Source organism: Monomorium pharaonis, chromosome 3 (genome assembly GCF_013373865.1).
Source record: "Monomorium pharaonis isolate MP-MQ-018 chromosome 3, ASM1337386v2, whole genome shotgun sequence".
In the NCBI taxonomy this organism is placed as follows: domain Eukaryota; kingdom Metazoa; phylum Arthropoda; class Insecta; order Hymenoptera; family Formicidae; genus Monomorium; species Monomorium pharaonis.
In genome coordinates this window covers 16081643-16107936 of record NC_050469.1, presented here as the reverse complement: position 1 = coordinate 16107936, position 26294 = coordinate 16081643, and the positions used below count along the sequence as shown (strand labels likewise).

General features: G+C 36.7%; 2 protein-coding genes across 7 annotated transcripts in view; both read right to left on the bottom strand.

Moving 5' to 3' along the window:
* Positions 1-26294, bottom strand: part of LOC105840143 (tRNA (cytosine(72)-C(5))-methyltransferase NSUN6) — a 55869-nt gene that overhangs the window by 15456 nt on the left and 14119 nt on the right. The gene's annotated exons all lie outside the window — the stretch shown is intronic.
* LOC118644691 lies at positions 21481-25843 on the bottom strand. The gene is made up of 2 exons (XM_036283808.1): positions 24002-25843; positions 21481-23922 (listed from the first exon to the last, which is right to left on the bottom strand). The coding sequence occupies exon 1, from the start codon at positions 25120-25122 to the stop codon at positions 24073-24075; it is 1050 nt and encodes a 349-aa protein (XP_036139701.1). The 5' UTR covers positions 25123-25843; the 3' UTR covers positions 21481-23922; positions 24002-24072.

The window sequence follows — 26294 nt, the reverse complement described above, 5'->3', positions numbered from 1 at the left end:
TATCTTTTAGAAGTCTCTTTATGTTATCATTTTCAGAAACAGGATATCTTTTAGAGATCTTTTTGACAACATATTGTTCACGTCATTCTATGACGTCAAAATACGGTACATTTCATGACGTCAGGAATTTGTGACATTCGACCGTCATTTTAACGTCATAAGGGCGTCATTTCGTGACGTCAAGAATAGTCAGTAAATGACCATTTTGGGACGTCAAAATGACGTGAGCTTGCTACCTGGGAAGAGTGCTTTATACAGAAATACGCAAAAGTATGATACTTTGTTGAAAAACAACTATGTCACACAAAATTTGGTGTGGAAAAAGAATGTATTCTCAGAAAACGCGTGGGCCAGAGAGGGGCAAAGTTTCTCCCCCTGCACCCCTTCCCCGGAATTTTTCCTAACTCTAACCCACCAATTTTACGTCGCTATTTGGTTATTGTAAAAACATTGGAAACGAACAGCGTTATAGTATAAGCGTGGAAAGTCGCAAACCCATGTGGTACAGTACAAGCGTGGACGTCGTTTACATTCAAGTTTATTAATACTGCAGTAAAAGTGCCGAATGGGTTTGCTTCGTGTAGAAAGTCAATAAAAGGGTAAAACCCAAGAAAAATGTTGAGCTCAAATATTCAATTTTTCAATTACATTTGATTAAACTATGTCCACGCTTATACTGTACCACATGGGTTGCGACTTTCCACGCTGTTTGTTTCCAATGTTTTCACATTAACCAAATAGTGACGTAAAATTGGTGGGTTAAAGTTAGAAAAAATAAAAATATAAATAAATAAATTTAAATTAGTAAATTCAGTATTGTTCTTACATCCATTTCTTGTCTATTAAAATATTATAATCAAAATTTCAACGTCAAAAATTACATATAATTCATAAAAACTTTCCGTGTTAATAACTTTTTAATAAATGCCGAGCGCGGCCTAAAATCTTTACAACATTACTCAGAATGATGACCTTGATAACAGGACTTGCGCCCCCCCCCCGCAACCACCCGTGTGTGTATAGTTTTATTCTACATATTTTTTAAACTTTTTTTGTTAATAACTCTTTAACGAACAATGACCGACGATTAAGTTATAAAGAAAAGTTACTCAGGGTCATGTCCCTGATAACATATGTGAAGGACATTGAAATCGGAGGTGTCTCCGTATAAGTAAATAATTACCAATATGTTGTGAGTGTGCGACACTCACACAAGCTATACTCGCAATAACGATAAAGGTGTCGAGTGACACCTCGCGAGACGACACCGTCCGGCCTTATTACCGGACGTCGCACCGGCCTTCACACCGGACATCGCACCGAGCAATGTATCCGGTTACTATTAATTTCGCCACCCGAAATCTCCTGATTTCCGGCGGAATGCGCCTAGCTAGCAATTGCTGGCTAAGCTAGTACACGGGCCAAAGGCCCGTGACCGCGAGTGACATTCCCTAGTAACAAGCCGAAAAGCGGAGTATATAAACGCCGCGGAAAGAGAATGAGTGGGCTCATTATTAATCACAATAGCGACGAATCTACGTCGCTCGTCGAATCGACGAATTATACTTAATTATCTACCATTCGGGTTTATTAAAGAATTGTAATGTTGGAACAAATATATATATCTCTCTCATTATCAACTCTCGGTGTTATCTCTTGGAAACCTGATCCCGAGAAGTCATCGGCAGCGATTCTGTACCGTGTCCCGAGACGAGGGATACAACAAATAATAATATGTGTACTTTAATTCTGGAAAAGAATTTCCAAATCTATAAAAGAAATACACTGACGCAAAAAAAGAGACAACAATTTTGACCGATTTTTAGGCAATCTTCAAAATAATGCAACTCTGTGAAAGTCATCCAAATTACATGTACTTTTTTAAATTAAAGGGCAAAGACTCTACTTTAAGAATCCCTAGGCGAAAGTTTGATTTGTTAAGTGCGAACCTTTTGTATCGCATGAAAATCAAACATATTTTTTTTAATTGAAAAAAGTAAAGTTTGTTTTCATTTTTCACAAGTTTCTCGTTCAAATCTGGCTAGTATTAATCCAGATTTTTAAAGTTCATTCTTTTCTAAGCAATTAAAAAAAAACATGTCGATACGGTGTTTTTTGTTGATTGCACACAAGTTTAAAATTTGCACTGTAATTTAGGGTATTTTAGCGAATAAATACGGTATTTGTTGAATATTGAGTATCAATATAATATTGCACATTAATTTTATTCGTGTTTAACTCAATCATACCGCCGTCATCAAAGTGACCCGATGTGCACCACGTGGAGAATGACGATCGGATTTTGTACAAGTGGTCCTGAAAAAGCTGATTTTTTAAAAATAAAATTTGAACTTTTATTTTTTATGTATGAGTATGTATATATGTATGTTTACGTGTATGTGTGAGTTAATGAGTATAGATGAATGTGATCTTCTGTTGACTTCAGTGAAATGGTGCGTCAGCTATCCGTTATATTCAGATCAGTAAGTATAAATTTACACCAATGAATTTCAGAGCCACATGATGTACGAAATCCGACCGTCATTCTCCACGTGGTGCACATCGGGTCACTTTAATGACAGCGGTATGATTGTGTTAAACACAAATAAAATCAATGTGCAATATCATATTAATACTCAAAATTCATGATATTGAACAAATACCGTATTTATTCGCTAAAATGCCTTAAATTACAGTGCAGATTTCAAACTCGTGTGCAATCAACAAAAAACATCGTATCGACATGTTTTTTTAATGCTTAGAAAAGAATGAACTTTAAAAATTTGGATTAATATTAGCCAGATTTAAACAAGAAAATTGTGAAAAATGATAACAAACTTTTACTTTTTTCAATTAAAAAAAACATGTTTGGTTTTCATGCGATACAAAAGGTTCGCACTTAATAAATCAAACTTTCGCCTAGGGATTCTCAAAGTAAAGTCCTTGCCCTTTAATGTAAAAAAAAGTACATGTAATTTGAATGATTTTTCGCAAAGTTGCATCACTTTAAAGATCGGTCAAAATTTTTGTCTCGTTTTTTTGCGCCAGTGTATAAGGGGAACTTTAAGACTACCTCTCAAACTTGATCGGGGTCAATAATGTAGAGCCATTCGTGCACATCATTAATGAGATTTCGTATACCTTTCTTTTATAGATTTGTAATATTACAATAGATTGTAAATTCAGAATTAAAGTACACATATTAATATCAATCTGTGATTTGGACTTTATATCGAAAACAAAAAATTTTTTTTTAACTCTATTTATAGAATTTTTACGCGTATATAACCTACATTTTCATTTTGCAATTTCGTCTCAATTAGGCACCAACATCTAATTGTCGAAACTCGACACTGTTCGTTCTCGTCGTCCACTAGTCTGTGAATACGAATTTCGTAAGTACAAACTGTATCTTTTATATTAAGCAAACATTGTTATGATGTGACAACTGTATCTTTTATATAAAGCAAACATTGTTATGATGTGACAGCTTAATATGACGGCAAATTAACAATTTTTTTCCATTTTTGGTAGAAACTCCACTCCACAGACTGGTAGCAGTGCATATACTTTTATTCTAGAGAAGGATTTGGATAAACTTTCGAAAGCGACAACCCTCCGATTTTGCTGAAATTTTGTATATAGCTTCTTTTTATGTAGTAAGATTCTCAAATGGATTTTAGGCGACGCGGCCCCCTTGCCCCCCCAGCCCCCTTCAAAAGTAACTGTTTTTGTTAATTATTTCATAAAGTATTGTACGAAAAAAGTTGTCCAACAAAAAATGAAGCTCGTAAAAATTTGTACAAATAAGGTCGTATACATATTTTACGTAACTGCAACAGATTAGTTGTTATTATAATATCATAAAGCTGTTGTAAAATGATTTATTAAGTGTTAACACCGTTACTATATACATATATCTATGTATGCATAAACCATGAAAATGGCAGAAACCATGAAAAAACCATAAAAATCACAGATTTTTCTATTTATAAAGTTGCAAACCCATGTGGTGCAGAGAATGTTTTGCACACACAAACAGGGGGTGCAAGGGGGGCCTTCGGCCCCCCTCCCGCACCCGCCCCGTCCAAGTCGCTAACCCATGTACACATTGCAAAAAAAGTAAAGTTTACATGTGTTTGCAGATTTTTAATACAATGTACATGGGTTAGCAACTTAGATGGGGTGGGTGTGGGAGGGGGATCGATGGACCCCCTCGTACCCCCCTCGTGTGTGTGTGTATTTATATTTGCCTTTCTGCGATGTTTATAATTTTTCTCGTGTTTATTTCTTATGTTCTGTATTTGTGAATTTTCATTTTGAGAGTCTTTTTCGATTCGTAAGTTTTATTATCAAGTTTTGCACTGTTACATTACGTAAAAATTTTAATTCTTACAATTTCTTTTTGTCAATAACTTTTTAATAAAGAACGAGCGACGGTTAAAATTTGTTGTAGATTACTCAGGACAGTGACCTTGACAATATGTCAAGGTCAAGGTGATTGAAGCTGAGTCTTCTTTTATCAATATTTACCCTTTCTGAAATAACATAGGCACACAAAAAAAGTTGTTGGTCCGGCGGACTAGACTAGCCAATCCTTATGTATTTCGACCCGCTGAATTCGAATCCAAGGTCAGAATTGCAAAGTTAGCTCGCATTTCCTAACATGAAAAAAAATTTTTTTTAATGTTGGTCCAGCGGACCAGACTAATCTATCCTTATATACTTTGACCCGCTGAATCCAAATCCAAGAATTGCTGAATTGGCTCATTTTTTCCTAACCTCAAAAAAAAATTTTTTAATGTTAGTCCGGTAGACCAGACTAGTCTATCTTTATATATTTTGACCTGCTAAATCCAAATTCAATGTCAGAATTGCTGCATTGGCTCATTTGTTCCTAACCTCAAAAAATACCTTGTAAAAGCAGTTTGGGTCACAAATATATAATCCAGAGTGTGCAGGCTTGCGTAACCACATTATCCGAGGAAAATTCAATACGTATGACAAGTCTGAGTTTCTGTGAGTAAATAGCGTAAAAAATTCACTCCCATTTTCTATCATATACAAGTCATTTATTTTCGAAGGTTTGGATTAACAAACTGAAATCTGGATGTTACAAGTCTGATGAATGGAGACTATTCATCGATTCTTCTAAGAGAAGCTTGAAAGCAGTGTTGCTGCATAATACTAATGTATATGCCTCCATTCCTGTAGCGCACTCGATAGTATTAAAAGAAGAGTACACAAACCTGAAAACAGTTCTTTAAAAAATTTAATACACAGAACATAGGTGGCAAATTTGTGGAGATCTAAAAGTTCTCACCATATTATTGGGTCAACAATTAGGTTACACAAAAAATCCATGCTTTCTATGTGAATGGGATAGTAAAGATCGAACGAACCATTACATAAGAAAAGAATGGCCAACAAGAACGTCTCTGCAATCTGGATCTAAAAATATCATAACTGAACCGTTAGCTAAGCCTTCAAAAGTTTTTTTTCCACCTCTTCATATCAAATTAGGACTCATAAAACAACAGGTGAAAGCTCTGAATAAAAATGGTGAATGCTACCAGTATTTACAAGAAAAATTTTCCAACATCTCTGATGTAAAATTGCGAGAATTTTCGATGGACTTCAAATACGTAAAATGTTGAGAGACAATTTTGTCACCAAAATGAATAAAGACGAGAGAGCAGCATGGCTGAGTTTCAAAGGTGTCACAGAAAAGTCAAGATTACAGAGAAAGAATGGCAGAAATGATGAAGAACTATAGAAAACTAGGTTGCCTAATGAATCTTAAGTTGCATTTCTTAGATTCTCATATGGACTACTTCTCAGAAAATCTAGATAATTACAGTAAAGAACAGGGAGAAAGATTTCATCGGGACATCAAGGAGATGGAGTATCAATATCAAGGCAAGTGGGATGTGAATGATAGCTGATTTCTGCTGGACGCTCAAACGTGACATCTCTGTGAAGGGGAAGAAACGTAAGAGAAAGCCATTGCATAGAACCTTCGAGAATAAAAGAGTTAGATATAATAGAAAAAGAGAGTGAATTTTCTGCACTATTTATTCACAGAAGCTCAAACTTGTCATACGTATTGAATTTTCCCCGGGTAATATGGTTACGCAAGTCTGTACGCTCCGGATTATACATTTGTGACCCAAACTGTTTTTACAAGATGTTTTTTGAGGTTAGGAAAAAATGAGCCAATTCAGCAATTCTGACCTTGAATTTGGATTCAGTGGGTCAAAATACATAAAAATAGACTAGTCTAGTCCACCGGACCAAAATCTAAAAAAAATTTTTTAAGGTTAGATAAAAATAAGCCAATGCAGTAATTCTGACATTGAATTTGGATTCAGCGGGTCAAAGTACATAAGGATAGACTAGTCTGGTCTACCGGACCAACATTTCAAAAATTTTTTTTTGAGGTTAAGCAATGTAAGCTAACTTTGCAATTCTGACCTTGGATTCGGATTCAGCGGGTCGAAATACATAAGGATTGACTATTCTAGTCCGCCGGACCAACCACTTTTTTTTGTGTGCCTGTGTAATTAACAAAAACAGTTTACCTTTAAAGGGGGCTAGAGGGACAAGGAGGCCGCGTCACCTAAAATCCATTTGGGAATCTTATTTACTAGATAAAAAGAAGGTATATACAAAATTTCAGCAAAATCGGAAGGTTGTCGCTTTCGGAAGTACACCCAAGAATTTAATCTATAAGAGAAATATAAAGATATTACGAAACAAAAATTATTGTCTTTGTCGGTAAACTCCAGACAACTCCAGCATCTTTTTAAGAAGATCCTAAAGTCGTTTGTTTTACCGACATTTTTTATTTTAACTAATCTTTTAATTGGCTTTATAGAATTGCAAAACTCTTATGTAGAATTAACGTACGCACCAAAATCCAAGTACGGTAAATTTAATATCAAAAACAAAAAAAAATTTTATTTTTGGTACGTAGAGCTGTCACTTCATGACAATATTTGCTTAGTATACAAAGTCTATGATATGTATGTACAAAATGGAACCGTACTTCTCTAGAGATAACATATACGAACAATATCGTGCAATTGAAACTCCTAGTAAGCAAAAAATCATTGCTGCAACGTTATTATAATGTTATTCACTAATATAGTAACGTTTCCAAGTATGTAGTTTTTAGCATTGTATACAACATCATTATGACATAACGTTTAATAACATTTGAAAAACATTTAATAAATGTTTTAAAAATATTTTAATAATATTAGGACAGCAATATTATTAAGTAATATTTTTAAAATAATTATAAAACATTAAATTACAATATTTAGAAAATTTATCTAAAATCATCAACATTTTACAAACGTTGATTAATGTTTCTTGCTTACTGGGCTAAGATTAAAAGTCTACAAAAAAAATTAGTTTTAATAAATTTTTATAACTGCAAATTCAGATATAGGTTAGAAAAAGAGCACTCTGAAAAACATTTTGTTTATTTTCGGTATAAAATTCACTTTATACGTGAGTAGTTAATACTAAGAGAGTTCTAACTATGGGGCTCCAAGGGGGTGCAGGTGTGCGGGGGGTACCCGTAGGCGCGGGGGTATGACGTTACGCGGGGAGGTGGATCTCACGGTGCGGAAATTGCTGACGTAGGATTTTCGGGTCCACGACCCGGGAGCGGGAGAGGGGGAATCGGAGTCCGCGACCGCCGCCGCCCGCCGCCCATCGCCCAGTGCATGAAAATACGTACGCGATGGGTGGGAGCGAGAGAACGCGATGTGCAGTATGCGATGGGTAGTATGTAATGTGTGTGAGTGAGAGCGTGCGAGGATGAGAGCAAGAGAACGCGATGGGTAATATGCAGCGCGTGGGAGCGAGAGCGCACGAGAATACGTACGCGATGGGTGGGAGCGAGAGAACGCGATGGATAGTATGCGATGGGTACTATGCGATGTGTAAGACCGAAAACGTGCAATGAGTGTGAGTGAGAGAGCATGCGATAAGTGTGAGTGAAAGCATGCGATAAGTGTGAGTGAAAAAGCATGCGATGTGTGTGTGTGTGTGTGTGAGCATGGGAGAGTGTGAGAGTGCAAGTGATAGCTTGCGGAAATATGTAATGGGTGGAAGCAAAAGCGTGCGAGAAATGAAAGCAAGAACGCATATTATATATATATATATATATATATATATATATATATATATATATATATATATCAGTGCTTGAGCCTAGTTGCCCTTTTCGAGCCGATTCCCGAACGCGCCGCCTCCTATGCCCCCACTACCGCGCGCGGCCTTGACGGCCGAGCCGCCGATCTCGCCCGTACGCTTTGTCTCAGGAGCAGCTCTGTATAAGAAATAGTGCCCTGCACCAAAAAATTCATTAAAATTACTTTAAGTAAATAATTTTTGTTTTTATAAACAAAAAAGTACTAACTTTTTTATTACTAATTTATTTTATGTAGTATAACAACATGTAAAAACATAATATGTAAATTAGAATTTTGACAATAGTTTTCCACATCACCCGTGAGATACTATTATTGATGCGTTTTTTTTTAAGTGGTTTTCTCAGTAGGCCTAATCCACTAAAAGATGAAATATAATATATAGCTTGGCATTCTTCTAATTTTCCTGTCGTTTTTATATATCTTATAATATATAAAATTTTGTTTTCCTGCCAAGCTGTAGATTCGCAAAAGGTCCTTTTTCCAGGAATGTGATTACATTGAGCAGTGTTTCACACTCATATCCATAATAAGATTTACCAAAACGTCGATACATGTCATACAGAATGGCATATCTAGATTTACGAAAGTCTAAATTCATATCGTCATACGGATAAAATTCAGAGTTTAGATAAAGTTTTACATTGGTTAAATTACAGTCATCAAAGATTGTAACATCTTGAGACATTTTTTCGACCAGTCTGCAGTGCGAAGATAACGAAGTGCGGTTTCTCGAGTTGAATTGCAGTTCTAACAGCCCATGAATGTTTCGTCGTACTCTGCAGCAAAGGATACTCGTACAGATCCCAGAAGCGAAAACTCATACTTAGACATTGTCCACTCTCTAAAGCTCGCAACAAAGATAATTTGTTGACTTCGTTTAACGTAACATGCGGCATTCGCCACTGCACTTTAAATAATTCAATTTCCGGTTGAGCTGTAGAATTTCCAATGATAGAATTGTTATCGTTGCGCGCTCGTATCAAGATCAATTCGTGACGAGCGTTAACAATCACGCGTTTGTAATATTCGCAAAAGTCCAATAATACACCAAGCGGTACGCAAAAGTTGAAGCATCCTTCCGGTAGATTATATAAAAATTGCCATCCTGCATTCTGCATAATTACTGCTTTGTCATATGATAACGATACATAGTTCTTAAGGGTGCTGGTTATTCCAACGTTTCTGTTGCGATCAATTTCTACACCGTTGAGTTCGTATCGAATTTCATCAAACATGAACGGCACGCAATTATTTCCGAAATTTATCTGATCCTTATCTTTATCCTTATCGTCTTTCTTTTTCATCACCAATCTTTCTTCGACGTAGAAAAAACTTTCACATGGCAACGTGTATAAATCCTGTTGTTGTATGGGTATCCTTATTTCGTCGCTGTATCCAAAAGTGGTATTGACGTACGGATTGTACGTGTGAGTCTCAATCTTGATGATGCTGTCGTCAAAGATCGGCTCGCCTCCAATGTTCAAGATGTTAGACATCTTAGATATTTTGTACGACGAATCCCAATGATTTTAAAAATTCAACGTTTGACGCGGTGAGTTTCTTTTTATCAGACGATCGAATATTTTTAACTGTCGTACAATTTATTTCACACGGTCGACTATTTTTGATTGACGTAAAAATTGTGTCCTTCACTTGCTCATTCAACACGAGCATCTCACGTTATCGTCTTTGTACGTGTAATCTAACGGTAATCTCCTCTCCACGAAAATCGAGTAATTGACCGTCCTGATCCACAATGCGAATCGTCAAATTAGTAATGCTCCGTGCGACGATTGAAAGGTAAATGATCTGTGCAGGCGTTTCCGATATCTAATATTCTGGTGGTACCCTCGGCGAAAATTCGTGTATCGTGTGTACGTACTTGCGTTGCTGTACGCACCCGCAGTCACGTTACATTCTATGCGAATAATGTTTACGTTTATGATATTTATAGGTGCATCCGATTCATACCACATTCGCGATTCAAGAATACGATGCAATAAAAATCCCAACAGCGATCCAACGTTGTTAGGTTTAAAGAAATTTATGCGATAAGCACACATAATCTCGCTCTTCACTGTATTATTGTTAGCACGAATCACCAGCGGATATTCGCTCTTTTTTATTTTCTTTGTGAAACGTCCTCTTTTCCGCAACATCGGGATGAGATTGTAAAATTGCGCGTTTCAAATATCTATCTATATCACGCAATTCATACGATCCTTCGGGAATTGTAATTTCCTTGTCGTCTTTGTCGTAATAAAATTTGTTATTCGACAAATTTACATTAGGTATGGTATAGTATGTTTCAAAATCTATGAGACCGAGCTCGTAATCGCCATCGCTCAAATCTACGGCTGGAAAATAGCTTACCGCGAGAATGTTACTCTTGCCGGTTAGCGTAAACGTCAGTGACATGTTGAAATGAATACTAAGTTAAATTGCACAATGTTAGCCTTTAAATTGATTACTAACTGTTTGAAGAAAACGCAGACATAGTTGGTCGCAGTTGCTTTGATCATAACGTTGATAAGGCGTGTGATTGTACTCGATCCGCGTTACATCTAAATATTGCACCAGTTTTTTCGGTGGTCTAAGATTGCCGAAACTATCAAAATATATAGCGCGATTTCCTCTCTTTGCGTATGCCACCCAGTGTGTACCTGATCTTTCAGCATTATCTAAATTTACAATACCGCTCTCGTTTCGATATGCTCCTGCCGTTGGTAATGCTGTACGTATAAAAATTTTTCTAAAGTGTGAAATGCGCATACGTTTCGCTAACTGGAATAATTGTGTGTTGGTAGTTGCACCTTTTGGCATTTTTAACGTCTTTTTGACGTTTTTTTTTTTTCGTCGACACTCCTTGTCCACGCTTATATGGAGCGAGATAAACTCCATGACCTTCCATGACACGATTATGACGTTTCAATTCGTTCAGCTGACGCTGCGCTGTCTTGTTATCATTCACAACCTTCGCAACTCCCGCCGCTCCACCGACCAACGACGCCTAACAGCGGTAGAATGAGTAAAACACCGCCGCGTTTCGCTAACGGAAATATTCGTTTACTCGCTCTCTTCTTTTTATCACTTTTTTTTTTCAAACCCATATCGATTTTTGTTTTAGTTTTCATAGCTGCCCAAACGGCTGCTGCAGCAGCTCTTTCTCCGAAAGTCGAATCGTTCGCTGTAATGCGTTTTCGCGCTTCCGCAGCGAGTATATTATTAGCTGCGTGTCTATCGGTGAGTTCGTTGCTCCGTGAGTACGCAATGTCGTGTTCGCGACAAGCCGCGTCCAACGGATTAATACCCCGATCACCTCTGGCCAATCGCTTTTTCAGCCTAGTACCTGGACCGCAAAATTGATATCCTGGTATGTGCAGTTCGAAAGGAAGCGCATTTATCGCACGATTTAACAAGCCGCGACCTACCGCTGGCATTCGCGACAATTCTTTATCAACGGTGCGGGGCCGTCGATGTGCGTCTAGTGCAACGATTGATTGTAATGTTCGTAGCAACGACGATGGCTTCGAATCTCCGTATCACCTTGCGTTCGAAAATAGCTTTAGCTGGTGTTGAGGAAAAAGGTTAAGTTGGTAGTATTGAGAATTCCCAACGCTGTGTTCGTTTTCTCCCAGCTGGAAGTAGTTGGAGATAGATCGAATAGGTGCATTTAGTGCAAATGACAACAAAATATCTTAACAAGCGATAACGTACGCACGTGTTTTATATAACTTATACCTACTGTATAAAAAAAGCTTTCTGCATTATCAGACTTATTTCCAAAAGAATTAGAGCGTGGGAGCGGCGTCGCGGGCGGCCGCTGAGAGCGGCGTTCGTCTGCCGATCATCGAGCGAGCGAAGTTCAAGTTCTAGTTGGCTTTTATTCTGTCTGTCTCTCTGCTTTTCGACTCTTGCAACCAAGAATTGTTATTTAATACTTCTTTTCCTATTGTGATATTTGGGTGGCAACGTCTAATTGGGGACGTGTCACGGTGCATTTCTTGCCATCTAGGTCTAATTGGTGACCTGCCGAAAGGCGCGGACGCGCGAAGAGCGCACATGCTATTAGTTATCTCACTCATAGCAACGGTAAGCGCGTGCTATCACGCTACGTTATCTCAACCTATTTCTTTGCCGCAAGGTAATAGAGTCCTCGTTCGACTCTCTTTTTTTTCATGATATTAGAGTCATCATTAGACTCTTTTCCTTACTTTTGGACCATCACATTCTTAAAAAACAACGACAAGGACGCACAAGATCCGGAACATCGCAACAAGACGAATCGCCATTTGAAGACGTATCGGAGTGAAGAACGACGCCATCACGCATTCATTCGGAGCAACACCCATTCTTTTCCCGGAAAATCCGTGACCTCTTCGCAGCGCTTCCAATTCCCGCTTGACACACGCAAAGATTTATCATCTAATTCTAGCATTTTAATTTGAATTTAAATTCTATTACCTGTTAACAAATATTTGCATTCTATACCTTTAAATCTGTTTCTATCAATAAAACCTTTCTATAATATTTTAGAAATTATTTACAGCTAACGAACAAAACTTGGTCTAATTACTTTTCCATACACCTACGATTGTTGAAATTTAGCAAATTCAAGGTAATCCTTTTCCTTTGTTTAATAACACTTAAATGTAAAATAACATTATTAATAAATAAAAAGCAAGAAATAAAAGAAAGATTAAAATTCTTTTAATATCTTTTATTGTTATGTGTGGTTGTAACATAAAATTTAACAAATTACTTGAAATAAAATATTTTCTTAATGCGAATTCATAAATTATTACTTTTCGTAAATTAACTAATCAATATAAAAAATTACTGAATAGATAAATAATTATTTAATATAATGTATTTACATCTTTCTTTTCGTATTGTTGAACAAGAAACGAATGTCAATAAAAAGAATATACAAATTTAATCAACATTAATTATTATTATTATGGAAAAGTTATTATTGAAGAATATTTTACTCGAAGACATGTTTGATTCTTCTAGTATAGTTTATCGTCTATTAACAGTGATGACAACGATGAAGAATTACAAAATATCTTGTTCAACACGAGATGAAAGGAGAAACGTACCAAAAATAAAAAATTATTTGGAACACATTGTAGCAATTATTAAGTTATAATACATGAAGAATTATCAAACTATTATTCGCATACGGTTGTACCTTCTATTTTTGCTACCTATAGGGCATAAACGGCAACCATACATTATAATAAAAAATATTAATAAAATTTAATGTTCCTTTCATTCTTTGCTTTTTATTTATTAATATAAATGCTAAACTTTATTTTATATTTAAGTATTATTAAACAAAGAAAAAACATTACCTTGAATTGACTGATAAATTTTGGTTATATAAAATATATGCATACGTTATCGCGCCTGACAATATTTCATTGCTATTTGCACTAAATGCACCCATTTGATCGGTCTTCAACTACTCCCAGCTGGGAGAAAACGAACGCAGCGTTGGAAATTCTCAATACTACCAACTTAACTTTTTCTCCCAGCACCAGCGAAAGCTATTTTCGAACGCACCCTCAGTCTTTATATGTTCCGGAAGCCTGTCCCACACGTGTTCGATATAATTGCCACACACACGTAGCAGAATAGGTTTCGATACGAATTCTAACTGCTCGGCACTCAAATCGAGTATATCGGAGAAATGTGACAATATGAAAAACATTTTACATATTGAGCAATTTTGCTCGGTGCGTCTCTATAAATAGATCGGTCTTATTATAATTTTTGTCAGTTTTTATCAGAGCATAGAGAGAGAAAATATGCGGTTTGTACAACATTCACCAGCAATTAAAGTAACAAATTTCGATGACAGAATAATGTCCAAAAGAAAAATACGGAGGCATGGAAACATGTTGCCGAGTTCTATACGTGGTATAATTTGTGGTCCGTCAAATTGTGGCAAGCAAACGTATTAATAAGCTTGTTGGAAAATCCGCATTTAGTACGTTTTAAGAATGTGTATGTGTACTCGAAATCATTACAACAGTCGAAATATCAATATTTGGAAAATTTATTGACCCCGATTAAAGAAGTTAGTTATTTTGCATTCTCCAATAACTGTGTCATTCAGCCGAGTAAAGCGCTTCCGAATTCCATTTTTATCTTTGATGACGTGGCGTGTCATAAGCAAGATACGATAAGAGACTACTTTGCAATGGGGCGACACGTGGATGTCGACTGCTTCTATCTCTGTCAGACGTATGCAAAGATACCGAAACATCTTATACGCGACAATGCGAATTTGCTAATTTTATTCAAGCAGGATGGTACCAATCTAAAACATGCGTACAACGGTCATGTAAATACCGACATGTCTTATGAGGATTTTAGCAATTTGTCATACTTGTTGGCAACAAAAGTATGAATTTTTAGTGATAGATAAGGATAGTGCACTCGCCGATGGACGATATCGAAAAAGATTTAATGACTTCGCAATACCATAAAGCAGTTAGTTGTTTTTGATACGTTGACCAAGTAGCGTTTCTCAACATGGATAACACAGATAACAATATGAATCGTGAGAAGATTGTGAAAAAGATTGCGAAAACGAGTGATTCAATTCGCAAAAAATATCACGCTTTGAAAGCGGGTAAAGTACAAGAAGAAATGGCGTTGGACATTTTAAGCCCATTGTCGAACCATTAAAACAGATTGTTGAAAACACCGTTGGTGATGTATTAGATCCGATTAAGAATAAAACATTCTTTTCGGGGGAAAACAAATACGCAGAACCAAAACCGAAACAATGCGAGCAAACGCTTCGTTTAACAATTCTATAATGACCTCTACTCCTGTTAAAAAAATGAGACGATCAAAAACTAACGACGATCTTTACCAACTAATTTGAATGAAACATCGCAAATATTACATAATAATGATTTATCGTACAGTCATGTACCTTCCGTCGAAGACGTTTTTGAAATCGCAGCCAATGAACCGCTTGTAAAGTCTATTCGACAACTATATAAAGACAATTGAAAACGCGAGAGGGACTTGAAAAGTTGCACAAGCACTATGGCCCATTAGGTCAAAAATATATGGGAGCTGTTTTGAGCGGTAAAAAACCAGTCATCATAGATACCGTTTACGGAGTTTATTTCACCGACATTGGAAGGATGCTCGGGAATAAACGCATCGACATACATAAGAATGATAACGTAGTCATAGATAGTAAAATATATGCGGGAACGTTTGGTTTGTACGAATTAATTTTCATAAAAATGCCCAACATGTACACGAATAATGACTTGCAGAATTATAAAAACATACTATTGGCGACAAATGCATATAGACGCGGGCATATTGCACATAATCAAGTAATGGGCAACAAAGGGTCTAAATATAAAAATATAATTGCGTCCTTAGTAACAGACGCAAAATTTGGACAAGGTCTACCGAGCGCTATTACATTAAATGATAACAAGATCGATTATGTTTATTGGAATGATCCCAACGAGCTTGTGGATCGCCTTAGATTGCTTGAGGCCTCACACCAGGCAGGGCACAATGCTCACGACAACGAGATACTATCAATTATCGAGGAACTTCGCGAGGCTAGTTTTATTATAAATTAAAACTGTGAAATATATCATTTAGTCAACATCGAAATGTCAATCAACAAGTTTGGAACATCACTCGGAAGAGGTGGTGCGGAACCATACTATCAATGGAGCGGATTAGTCAGAAATTACGTGCGCGATAACGCTCTTTGCACGATTGCCACCGATTTTGATGCAAAGTCGCGCAAGATTCAACGTTTAGCGTTACCTGTAGACGATAGTGATGCAGCCAATAAACGATACGTACAACTGTGAAAATTTTAAAGGATCGACAGGATGAAATCGAGAGGATGATTGAGACACTTCAAAGTAAGGTGGAAATTACAGCTCATATGCTAAACGAGTTTCAAAGACAACTCGACGCGGTGACTCATCGTGCAAAGTAAAAAAAAAGTCAGTACATTGAATATATGCACCATTTACATGTCATACTCTAAACATGTCTGAGAAACAATTGCTGGTTGAGGAGTTGCATGCTTCGGCGAGAAGAAATTTTCCTCGAAGACGCGTCATAGTTCGTGGATACGATGACCTGTGGCAGGCGGATGTGGTTGATGCGTCCTTACACACAATTTAACCGAGGTTATCACATACTCACCGTTATCGACGTGTTGAGCAAGCATGCATGGACTGTGCCGCTGAAGGCCAGAGTGGTAGCAAAGTTGCTATTGCGATTGCAAAGATAATTTGGAAAGATGGAAGATGTTCGAAAAATTTGCAGATAAAGGAAAAAAATTTTATAACGCCAACGTGCAGGAATTATTAAAAAAACATAATATCAATCATTATTCTACATACCCTATAATGATAGCATCAGTTGTCGAACGCTTTAACCGAACATTAAAGAACGTCATGTGGAAACAATTTACACTCAATGAAAATTATAGATGGATTGATTTGCTGCCGCGTCTCGTGTCAGAGTACAATGCACAAAAGCATCGAACTATCGGCATGCGACCCATCAATGTTACGCCTGCAATCTCTAAAAAACTCTTAACCACGGTGTATAGTCAGGTAAAAATTGCCGCACCCGCGCGATTTAAAGTAGGTGACTCGGTGCGCGTCAGTAAATTCAAAACTGTTTTTGAGAAGGGCTATACACCAAATTGGACTACGGAGATATTTAAAATTATTAGAGTACAGCGTACCAATTCTGTGACATATGTACTGGAAGATTCCTGTGGAAAACCTATCGCTGGAGGATTCTACGAATATGAGCTGCAGCGTATTGCAAATCCTGATGTGTATCTTGTTGAAAAAATATTACGCAGGAAAGGAGATGAGGTTTATGTCAACTGGCTCGGATTCGATGGATCGCATAATTCATGGATACATAAAGACACTGTTACTTAATCTAAATATAAAAAATTGTTTTTATTATATTCACATAAAAGTACAATGTAAACAAATACATTATTATATTAATTTTATATTATGTGAGATTTCTTTATCATCCTTCCATCATCCTTAATACATTCTTATTAATACTTGTTTTTTAACATAAAAATATATAAAATTATTTTTAATGTAAAATGTGAAATTTAAAAGCTATATAATGTTAAAGATATTATAGTGGTATTCGATAATGTCCCCACGGTAACGTTTCAACTGAATCGGGTATAAGGTATCTCTTGTCATCATATGGACTTAGAGCGATTTTCGTTTCGGACACCGTATATACTTTATGCAGCTTGGACCTTATGCATGACTGGCGACGCGTCATCTCGATCTCATCTCTCAAACACTAGGTATAATCATCGAATGTTATGGTTCGCGGTACTACATTATTCTTGACTTTCGCTTTTTTAGTGTCCTTCTTTCCATCTACCTTTAACGAATACATCTTTGCTCTAAGTCCAACGAACTCAATCATCATCACACCATTATTCTCATCTTTCATCAAGCCCGGAACTTTTTTATTCTCGAGAGGTATACCGTACGCGTTGTGGACCGGATAATCGCTTGTGTCGAACCTAGCGATATCACGTTTTATCGTCTCGTAAATATCCTCGTACTCGACGAAGTATATGAGACTGTCGATGTCGGTATACATGACACTACATTTGTCACAATACAGAGGTAGTATGTATTCGTGGTGAAATTCATATAGACACGTCTTAGAAATATCTAGGATACACATGCCTACGTAAATCGGCTTATATAATTTCACCTCGAGTTTTCTAAGTTCAACGGCAATTAAATTTTCTGCAAAAATACTTCGACTATGGAAATTTGGTTTCGCGATCAATGTTTTCACATCATACCGCCCCGCCCATTTCGTCAACAACTTAACGTCAACATGATTGCGCACATTCTTCATGGTTTTACCAAACACCGCATTATTCATTAATTTATACAAGTTTTTTTCGAAATCATTTTTGGCGAAAGTCCGGAATCGTGTATTTAATTCTATGTATTTACAGAGCCATGGAGATTGTGCGAATTGTAATATACGGTGTATCTTCGCAATACGAAGACCATGATGCGTGCATTGCTGCAGGTTGCGGTAATGTATGACGTAACGTTTCTTATCATAAGGCGTGGCGAGAAGTTTACATTCACGCTTGCCTGGTGATTTATCACGTGTTGGGCAGAAAGGTAGGTCGGTGTGCTCGTCGTGAAGGTCTCGGGGATACTCGAGACCAACTTCGAAAATGTATCCCGTTGGTGAATCAGCAGCGATCGCATTTATGTCAAAATTTAAGACATCGATGCATTAAAATTCTCCATATGGCAGCGGCTGACACATCGCCCAACCGTACAAATTATTAACGTTAAAATACATAAGATATGAGGATGGTTTCGATGGGTCGTACGTCTGCATGTATTTGTTGTTAGCCTGTGTATATCTGCCTGAACATTGACTGAGACCGCCGCGTATACCGCGTTCGATGAACATTACCATGTCAATGTCAGTAATCAGTTCGAAAGTAATTTTTGTATATTTTAACATAGCGTGTATCCGGGAAGAGTGTAATAATGTGCTGGATCGAGACCATAACTTTCTAAGCATTTATCGCGGAAATTTTCAAAAATGTCAGCTAACAATAACACATCCGTTTTCAAATATAGATGTATTCACCCAACGTTCGAATGGAGAATCGCTTCCATACATTCTCGGCGTGCACGTAATCACTCTCGGATACAGTATCAGAGGTCAGGGAACTGAAAAATGATTCATGCGGCGGTAAGCACGCGTCCTGCAGTTTGTCCACGCAATGTACTCATACGGAAATACACCTTTTCGTGTCAATAAATCGAAATTCTTATCAGATAAGTGTAAAAATTCGGAACGTACAATTTTTAATTTTTCTTTGCCTAGAAATGATGCTAATTTTTCAAGACAAGAGTATTTAAAAATTTATATGAATCTATGAACCGTAGTTTTATGTAATTGTGTGGATCTAATTTGTCGGCTGTGTCTACGACATGTTTTGTAAAAGAAATGTACTTTTCTTTTGTGATGAGGAGTACGTCGGTCTTTCCTTTGAACACTGTGGCTATTTCCTTAATAATGAAATGTGAATCGTATCCAGATAAATTATGAAAAATAATTGGCATGTATGATACATTTCGATAATTTAAATTGCAGAGAGAATGTGCAGGACCGCGGTAACGGCCAGTCAAATGACAATGATCGCGCACCCGCGCATCCGACGCGAATGGCTTATCGCAGATATGACACCGCGTCGCGCTGCGGTATGCCTCCAATTGTTTCTCCGATAATGTTTCCATGGGGACATTAGTTGATAAACGAGTCTTAACATTATACGCTAATTCTTCAAGTTGTTTAGTAAACCACGCGACGCAATCTTTATCGCGACGAAACCGGTACGCGGATAACGTGTTGTCGTACAAGCATCGCACGTAATATCCGATGCTGAATACTTCATGTTGTTGATATGTGTACACGCACCGGCAGAAATGGTGTCCCGCGACGTTCAGCGCGCGGCGATCACCCACACACGCGAAGCGCCGTACGTGTTACTGGGCGCACGGAGGAGCCGGGGAGATGGGAGAGGAGCGAAAAAAGTGGGGATCGCGCCGGTGTTGCATCCTTCACTAACGTCACACGTTGAAGAAGGATAGAGCTAAGATGAGTGAGAAGACGTGATACCGACTCGATGGTGTCCCAATATCCGTTTCACTCGCACTCGATACTAATATCGTCTCTCGCTCGCCAATACCGATGCGTCGTGCTTTCCTTTTTCTTTGAGAGGCGGCTATCCGAATGCACGAAGCGTCGACATTTATTCTATTAGCATGTCATTCATTACTTTATATTATGTAAAGTGATAAAATTTAATTTAAAAAAACACAAATTTTTATTGAAATATTAATTATGTTATACATAGAAAGAAAAAAATTCACGTTTATCCCAATTAATTATTGATTCACTTATGATTGCGTAATAATGCTTCTTTTTCATCCCGTAACAAATTTTTGTGTGAAATTATAACCATCGTTACGGATAATTTTCAGACTATAAGAGTTTCTCATCCATTTACAAATTTAGAGTATAAGATTACTTTCTTGTATTGTAAGTAAGCTTGCAAAATTGAATTTACAATTAAATGTAAGTGTATAAAAATAGTGATAGTGATAAAAGATTATAAAGTTTTAAACTTATCTTATCATTAGTCTTTTGTTTAAATTAAAATATATATTTTGTTAATGTTGCAAGGAAAAGGAACAGGCAACAAACGATAATCAAATATTTAAAATATTGTCTAAATTTATTTAATTGAATTGATAAACATTATGACTGTTATGATGACATTATTTCTGTCATGTATTCTGGAATTAGTTTGATAAAATTGTCAGTTTTTGAACAGATATAACTGGGATTTGGTAAGTTTATGTATTTTTTAACTGAATCGAGTAAATAGCATATAAAATTTAATTATGTTAAATGTTAAATGAACAAAAAATTAACTTACAATCTATCTTACAAACTACAATTAACTTACAAACTATCAACATTAAATAAATGTTAAAATAAAATTTTTATTATCTTTTAAAATTATTATTTACATATAATTAAAGTTTCTAATTAAAAAAAAACATTATTAAACAAAACAGTTATCGTATGAGTTATTAAATAAATTTTAATAGTTTTTCTTGCGCTTCCAAATTTGCAATATAAAATTAATATTTCTTGTTACTAATAAAATTTGTAGAATTAAAGTTACAATTAAATATAAAAATATACTAATAATAAATTAAAACATAATTGTGTTACTTGTAATGAAATTACAATTAACGTGTTACTTTTACCACCGACGAGAGACTATTAGTAAATAATCTCTCGTCGATGTTTTAACCAGCCTACTGGCCGGAAAATGCCGACCAGCCGGCTTTCTAACACGTGAGACAGCCGTCTCTATTTGCGATGTGAAAATTTTATTGGCCCTGAAAAGGACCGATTGTGGTGTTAGCTGCGGAAGCATTAATAATCCGTCCAGTATCCAGACCGGTCAATAACTTGATTGAGTCGATTAGGCATCGAATTAATCAAGTTTGCAAGAAAGTCTGGTCGGAACCGAAGTTCTTCCCAGATTTCTTTTGCGTGATTGACTAACGCTGCTACCGTCCTCTCCCTTCTTGGTTCCCATCGTCGAACCATTTGTGCCCAGACATTTTCGATCAAATTTAGATCTGGTGAACGAGCAGGCCAGTTAACCAACTTGATCTCCGGATGATTCCGAAACTATGCCTGCGTTTCACGCGAAGTGTGGACTCCAGAATTATCCTGCACTAATCGAATAACTGGCATGTCCTCTACAGAATAAATTGCGCGTACTGATGGAAGAAAAACATCTTCCAGTATGCGAATGTAATCTGCAGAGGTCATTCGTGGAGGAGTCTCCACCAGCTCTCCGATTGTAGTGCCATTAATCCAGCCCCACAATGAGCATGAAATCCTCCCACTTCTGTAAAGAGGCACAACATGGTTCGGATGCAACCGTTGATCTCGTGGTCGCCATACGTGAGGTATGCGGTCGGCAGACGATACGAAGGATTTCTCATCCGTAAAGAATGTTGCCTCCCATTCCTCATGGCTCGTCACCAGGTTTTCCAAAGCAAACGCGATGCGCTGCTTCCGATGAAAGGGAGTCAGCGGAATTTTGCGGGCTGGACGGTAACAGTGATATCCAGCTTCGTTGAGACGTCGCCGGACGGTCCTATCGGATACTTCGACGTTCGTTGCGTTGATCACCTCTTGGATGGTGCCAAAGGGTTGATCAGCAACTGCGGCAACGATAGCCTCAACTTCTTCTGGTTGAGTCTTTCGGGGAGCCCGATTATTTCGACGATGATCATGCAAAGCATGATCACCGCCATCCGTAAAACGCTGTATCCATCGTCGGACAGTTTTCACAGAACACGAAATTTTAGCAGCAATTTCAGCTACTGATCTTCCGGTCTGCCACTGCCCAACAATACGACCTCGCATTTCCGGACACAAGTTTTTAGGCATCGTTATCACAATTGCAGAATTACGTCCGCTCAGTGCTATGACACCACGATAAATAATTTAATAAGCAAAAATAGTAACAAACATTTGAAATATGCGGTCTCCTAGTAACAAAACAACAAGCAAAAGAAGAAAAAAGAATACATATGGTTCACCGTGTGAGTGAGACACATAAGCTGGAATGAAAAACTATTAAAATTTATTTAATAACTCATACGATAACTGTTTTGTTTAATAATGTTTTTTTTTAATTAGAAACTTTAATTATATGTAAATAATAATTTTAAAAGATAATAAAAATTTTATTTTAACATTTATTTAATGTTGATAGTTTGTAAGTTAATTGTAGTTTGTAAGATAGATTGTAAGTTAATTTTTTGTTCATTTAACATTTAACATAATTAAATTTTATATGCTATTTACTCGATTCAGTTAAAAAATACATAAACTTACCAAATCCCAGTTATATCTGTTCAAAAACTGACAATTTTATCAAACTAATTCCAGAATACATGACAGAAATAATGTCATCATAACAGTCATAATGTTTATCAATTCAATTAAATAAATTTAGACAATATTTTAAATATTTGATTATCGTTTGTTGCCTGTTCCTTTTCCTTGCAACATTAACAAAATATATATTTTAATTTAAACAAAAGACTAATGATAAGATAAGTTTAAAACTTTATAATCTTTTATCACTATCACTATTTTTATACACTTACATTTAATTGTAAATTCAATTTTGCAAGCTTACTTACAATACAAGAAAGTAATCTTATACTCTAAATTTGTAAATGGATGAGAAACTCTTATAGTCTGAAAATTATCCGTAACGATGGTTATAATTTCACACAAAAATTTGTTACGGGATGAAAAAGAAGCATTATTACGCAATCATAAGTGAATCAATAATTAATTGGGATAAACGTGAATTTTTTTCTTTCTATGTATAACATAATTAATATTTCAATAAAAATTTGTGTTTTTTTAAATTAAATTTTATCACTTTACATAATATAAAGTAATGAATGACATGCTAATAGAATAAATGTCGACGCTTCGTGCATTCGGATAGCCGCCTCTCAAAGAAAAAGGAAAGCACGACGCATCGGTATTGGCGAGCGAGAGACGATATTAGTATCGAGTGCGAGTGAAACGGATATTGGGACACCATCGAGTCGGTATCACGTCTTCTCACTCATCTTAGCTCTATCCTTCTTCAACGTGCGACGTTAGTGAAGGATGCAACACCGGCGCGATCCCCACTTTTTTCGCTCCTCTCCCATCTCCCCGGCTCCTCCGTGCGCCCAGTAACACGTACGGCGCTTCGCGTGTGTGGGTGATCGCCGCGCGCTGAACGTCGCGGGACACCATTTCTGCCGGTGCGTGTACGACGCTTGCTCTGTATCATGTTGCGTCTTCCGCAGCACACACTCGAGGTCCGCGTAGACGATAAAGAGCACTCGTTCCTTGTGGTTTACAGAAATTCAACCACTTGTCGTCTTCAACGAGCAATGTGATAGCGCAGTCGTTCATTCTCTGACAGTCTACAGCGTGTGATTGCAACCTCCCGCATGATGAAAAATAGTTCAAGCACCTGTAAAAAATAATGGAAACATTTTTAATTACTTTTTTTTTGCTAGATCATGTGAATTTTTTAAATATATTACACATACCGATTGCAAATAAATTTTTTTCCATTATGTTTGATCAGTTGGGAGCTGATGAGACGGAACAAATTTTTTATTCAGGCAAAGTGGCCTACGCTGTCTTCGCGCGGATTTTGCATGTATAATAAATTAACATGCTTCTCTTTCTTGTCATTAAAGAGCCGCAGCGGAAGAATCTTTAGCATTGCCATTTCCTTTTTCATCCCGTAGACGTTGATCGATACATTGTTAAGACTCTCAAATTTTCCTATATCCTTTACTGTAACGGAAAACACAATATCATCAAACTTTAGGACTGTTGCATAATGCGGATATGACGATTCCAATTCTGTGTTTCTTTCAGCAGGCTGTAGAGCGGCGACCACTGACCACGCGAAGCATGCATTATCCTTTGAATTAACGTTCATTACTGCACGATTCATCATTATTTCTTGCGGTAATGTCACATGACACCCCGCGTGTAGAGGATTGTACTTATTTATATTTAGAATCAAATTAAGAATTTGCGACGACGCCCATCCGCTATCACGTTCTTGAAACTCTTCAAGCGAAGCCAAAGTGGGCTCGATAATGCGTCGCTCGTACCACTCATCCAAGTCTGACGTTTGAAATAGTTCACAATTTTTAGTATTTATACTTTTGTTTGCACGTTTATCACCTGTTACAAACACACCATTAAATGTGGTATTCACTTTCACACTATTGTGTTTTTCTAGAGCGTCCCGCACTCGCTCGAGCACTATACCGCCTGCGTCTTCTAGAAACGTTCGCGGTTCAATATAGTTTGTATTTATCACTGCACCTGTCTGAATACAATTCTCGAACGCTGTATCTATCTCTCGCCACATGAGTCTGTTCGCGTTATTACTAGTGCTCGCGTAATTACCACCTACATGCACGAAACGTCTTTGTAATTGTGTCTTTTCACCTTCGAGTCGCGCGATTCTCGTCACCAACGATTGTCTTTGTCCGATGGCAAGCCGAGGACGCTTGATACGGCTATGTTCCTCAAACTGTTGTATAAACTCGTCGCATCGCTGCAACCACATGAAATACTCGTCCAAAGTAGTGATTCCATTTGCTTGCTCCAACAGCTCGCGTTTCACTTGCTCGAAATTATTCTCCATTTTTGTCTTTTTAACACTGTTTAAAACAATACCGTACAATCTTCAACAGGACACTTGCATGTAATTTCGTAGCACCTAATGCAGAATCGAAATTTGTCTTAAATTTCTAACTGCATTAGCTTGCTTTGTCTTTCACATCGAATAAAAAAACATATCTCCATCTCTTGCTCAGACAGAACGTATTCATCCTTATCATTGTTCAAAAGATTTGAAAATTCGTGGTAAGTGTGCAGCATTTTCTCTACATAAGGATTCTCAGTGTCATAACAAAAGTGGCTCATTATTGTTATCACTTTGATATACCTTCCGATACCTGCTGGTATCTCAATGAGATGGTAACAGCATTCCTGAGTCTTTTCTACGATTTGTTTTGCTATATCATATTCATGTTCATCGGTGTCAACCCAATTGAGTATCTCTCTATATAATTTATGCTTTATATGATGAGGCCAGTTATGAACGAATTGATCGTGTATGTAAACTTTCTGTATTACGGTGCGTTCATGCGTTCCGCGTATACCGAGTTCTCAATCACGTAGAAATTGCACTGGTGATATTCTCTGCACATGCTTACATTTTTCGGAATCATCATTATTGTTAAGAACATAAATGGCATCTTCTACGATATCTTCATTTATGTTGTAATAATGTATGTTTTTATACTAACAAGGGAACCTCGCAAACCCGAAAGTTCTGATTTTAATGAAACTTGGCATAAATGTAGAGGGGGTAAATACATGAATTTAGAAACTATAAGTTGTTGTTTATAAACGGTTTAAAGGGTTGAAACCACCCTTCAAAAATTTAGAGTTTTGCCTTTTCTCGATATATCTCGTAAACTAAACGAAATATAAAAAAATGTTTCATACAAAAGTTTTACAGTATAAGTACTTCTATTTAACTCTGTTATTTATTTCCTTAAAAAAAATTTTTTTTAAACAAATTTTTGTTCTTCGTAAAAAAATTTTTTGGGAAAAAATAAATAAAATAGTTAAATAGAGGTATTTATGCCGTAAAACTTTTGTATGAAACATTTTTTTATATTTTGTTTAGTCACGAGATATATTGAGAAAACGCGAAAATGTCTCAACTTTGAAGCGTGCTTTCACCTCTTTAAGCTGGTTTTGAACCAAAATAAAACATTTCTAAATTAATGTATTTACCCCCTCTAC

What these genes read in the sequence shown, in the direction of transcription:
- LOC118644691 (XM_036283808.1), bottom strand. Translation starts at nt 25,122, where the DNA reads ATGGAGAATAATTTCGAGCAAGTGAAACGCGAGCTGTTGGAGCAAGCA.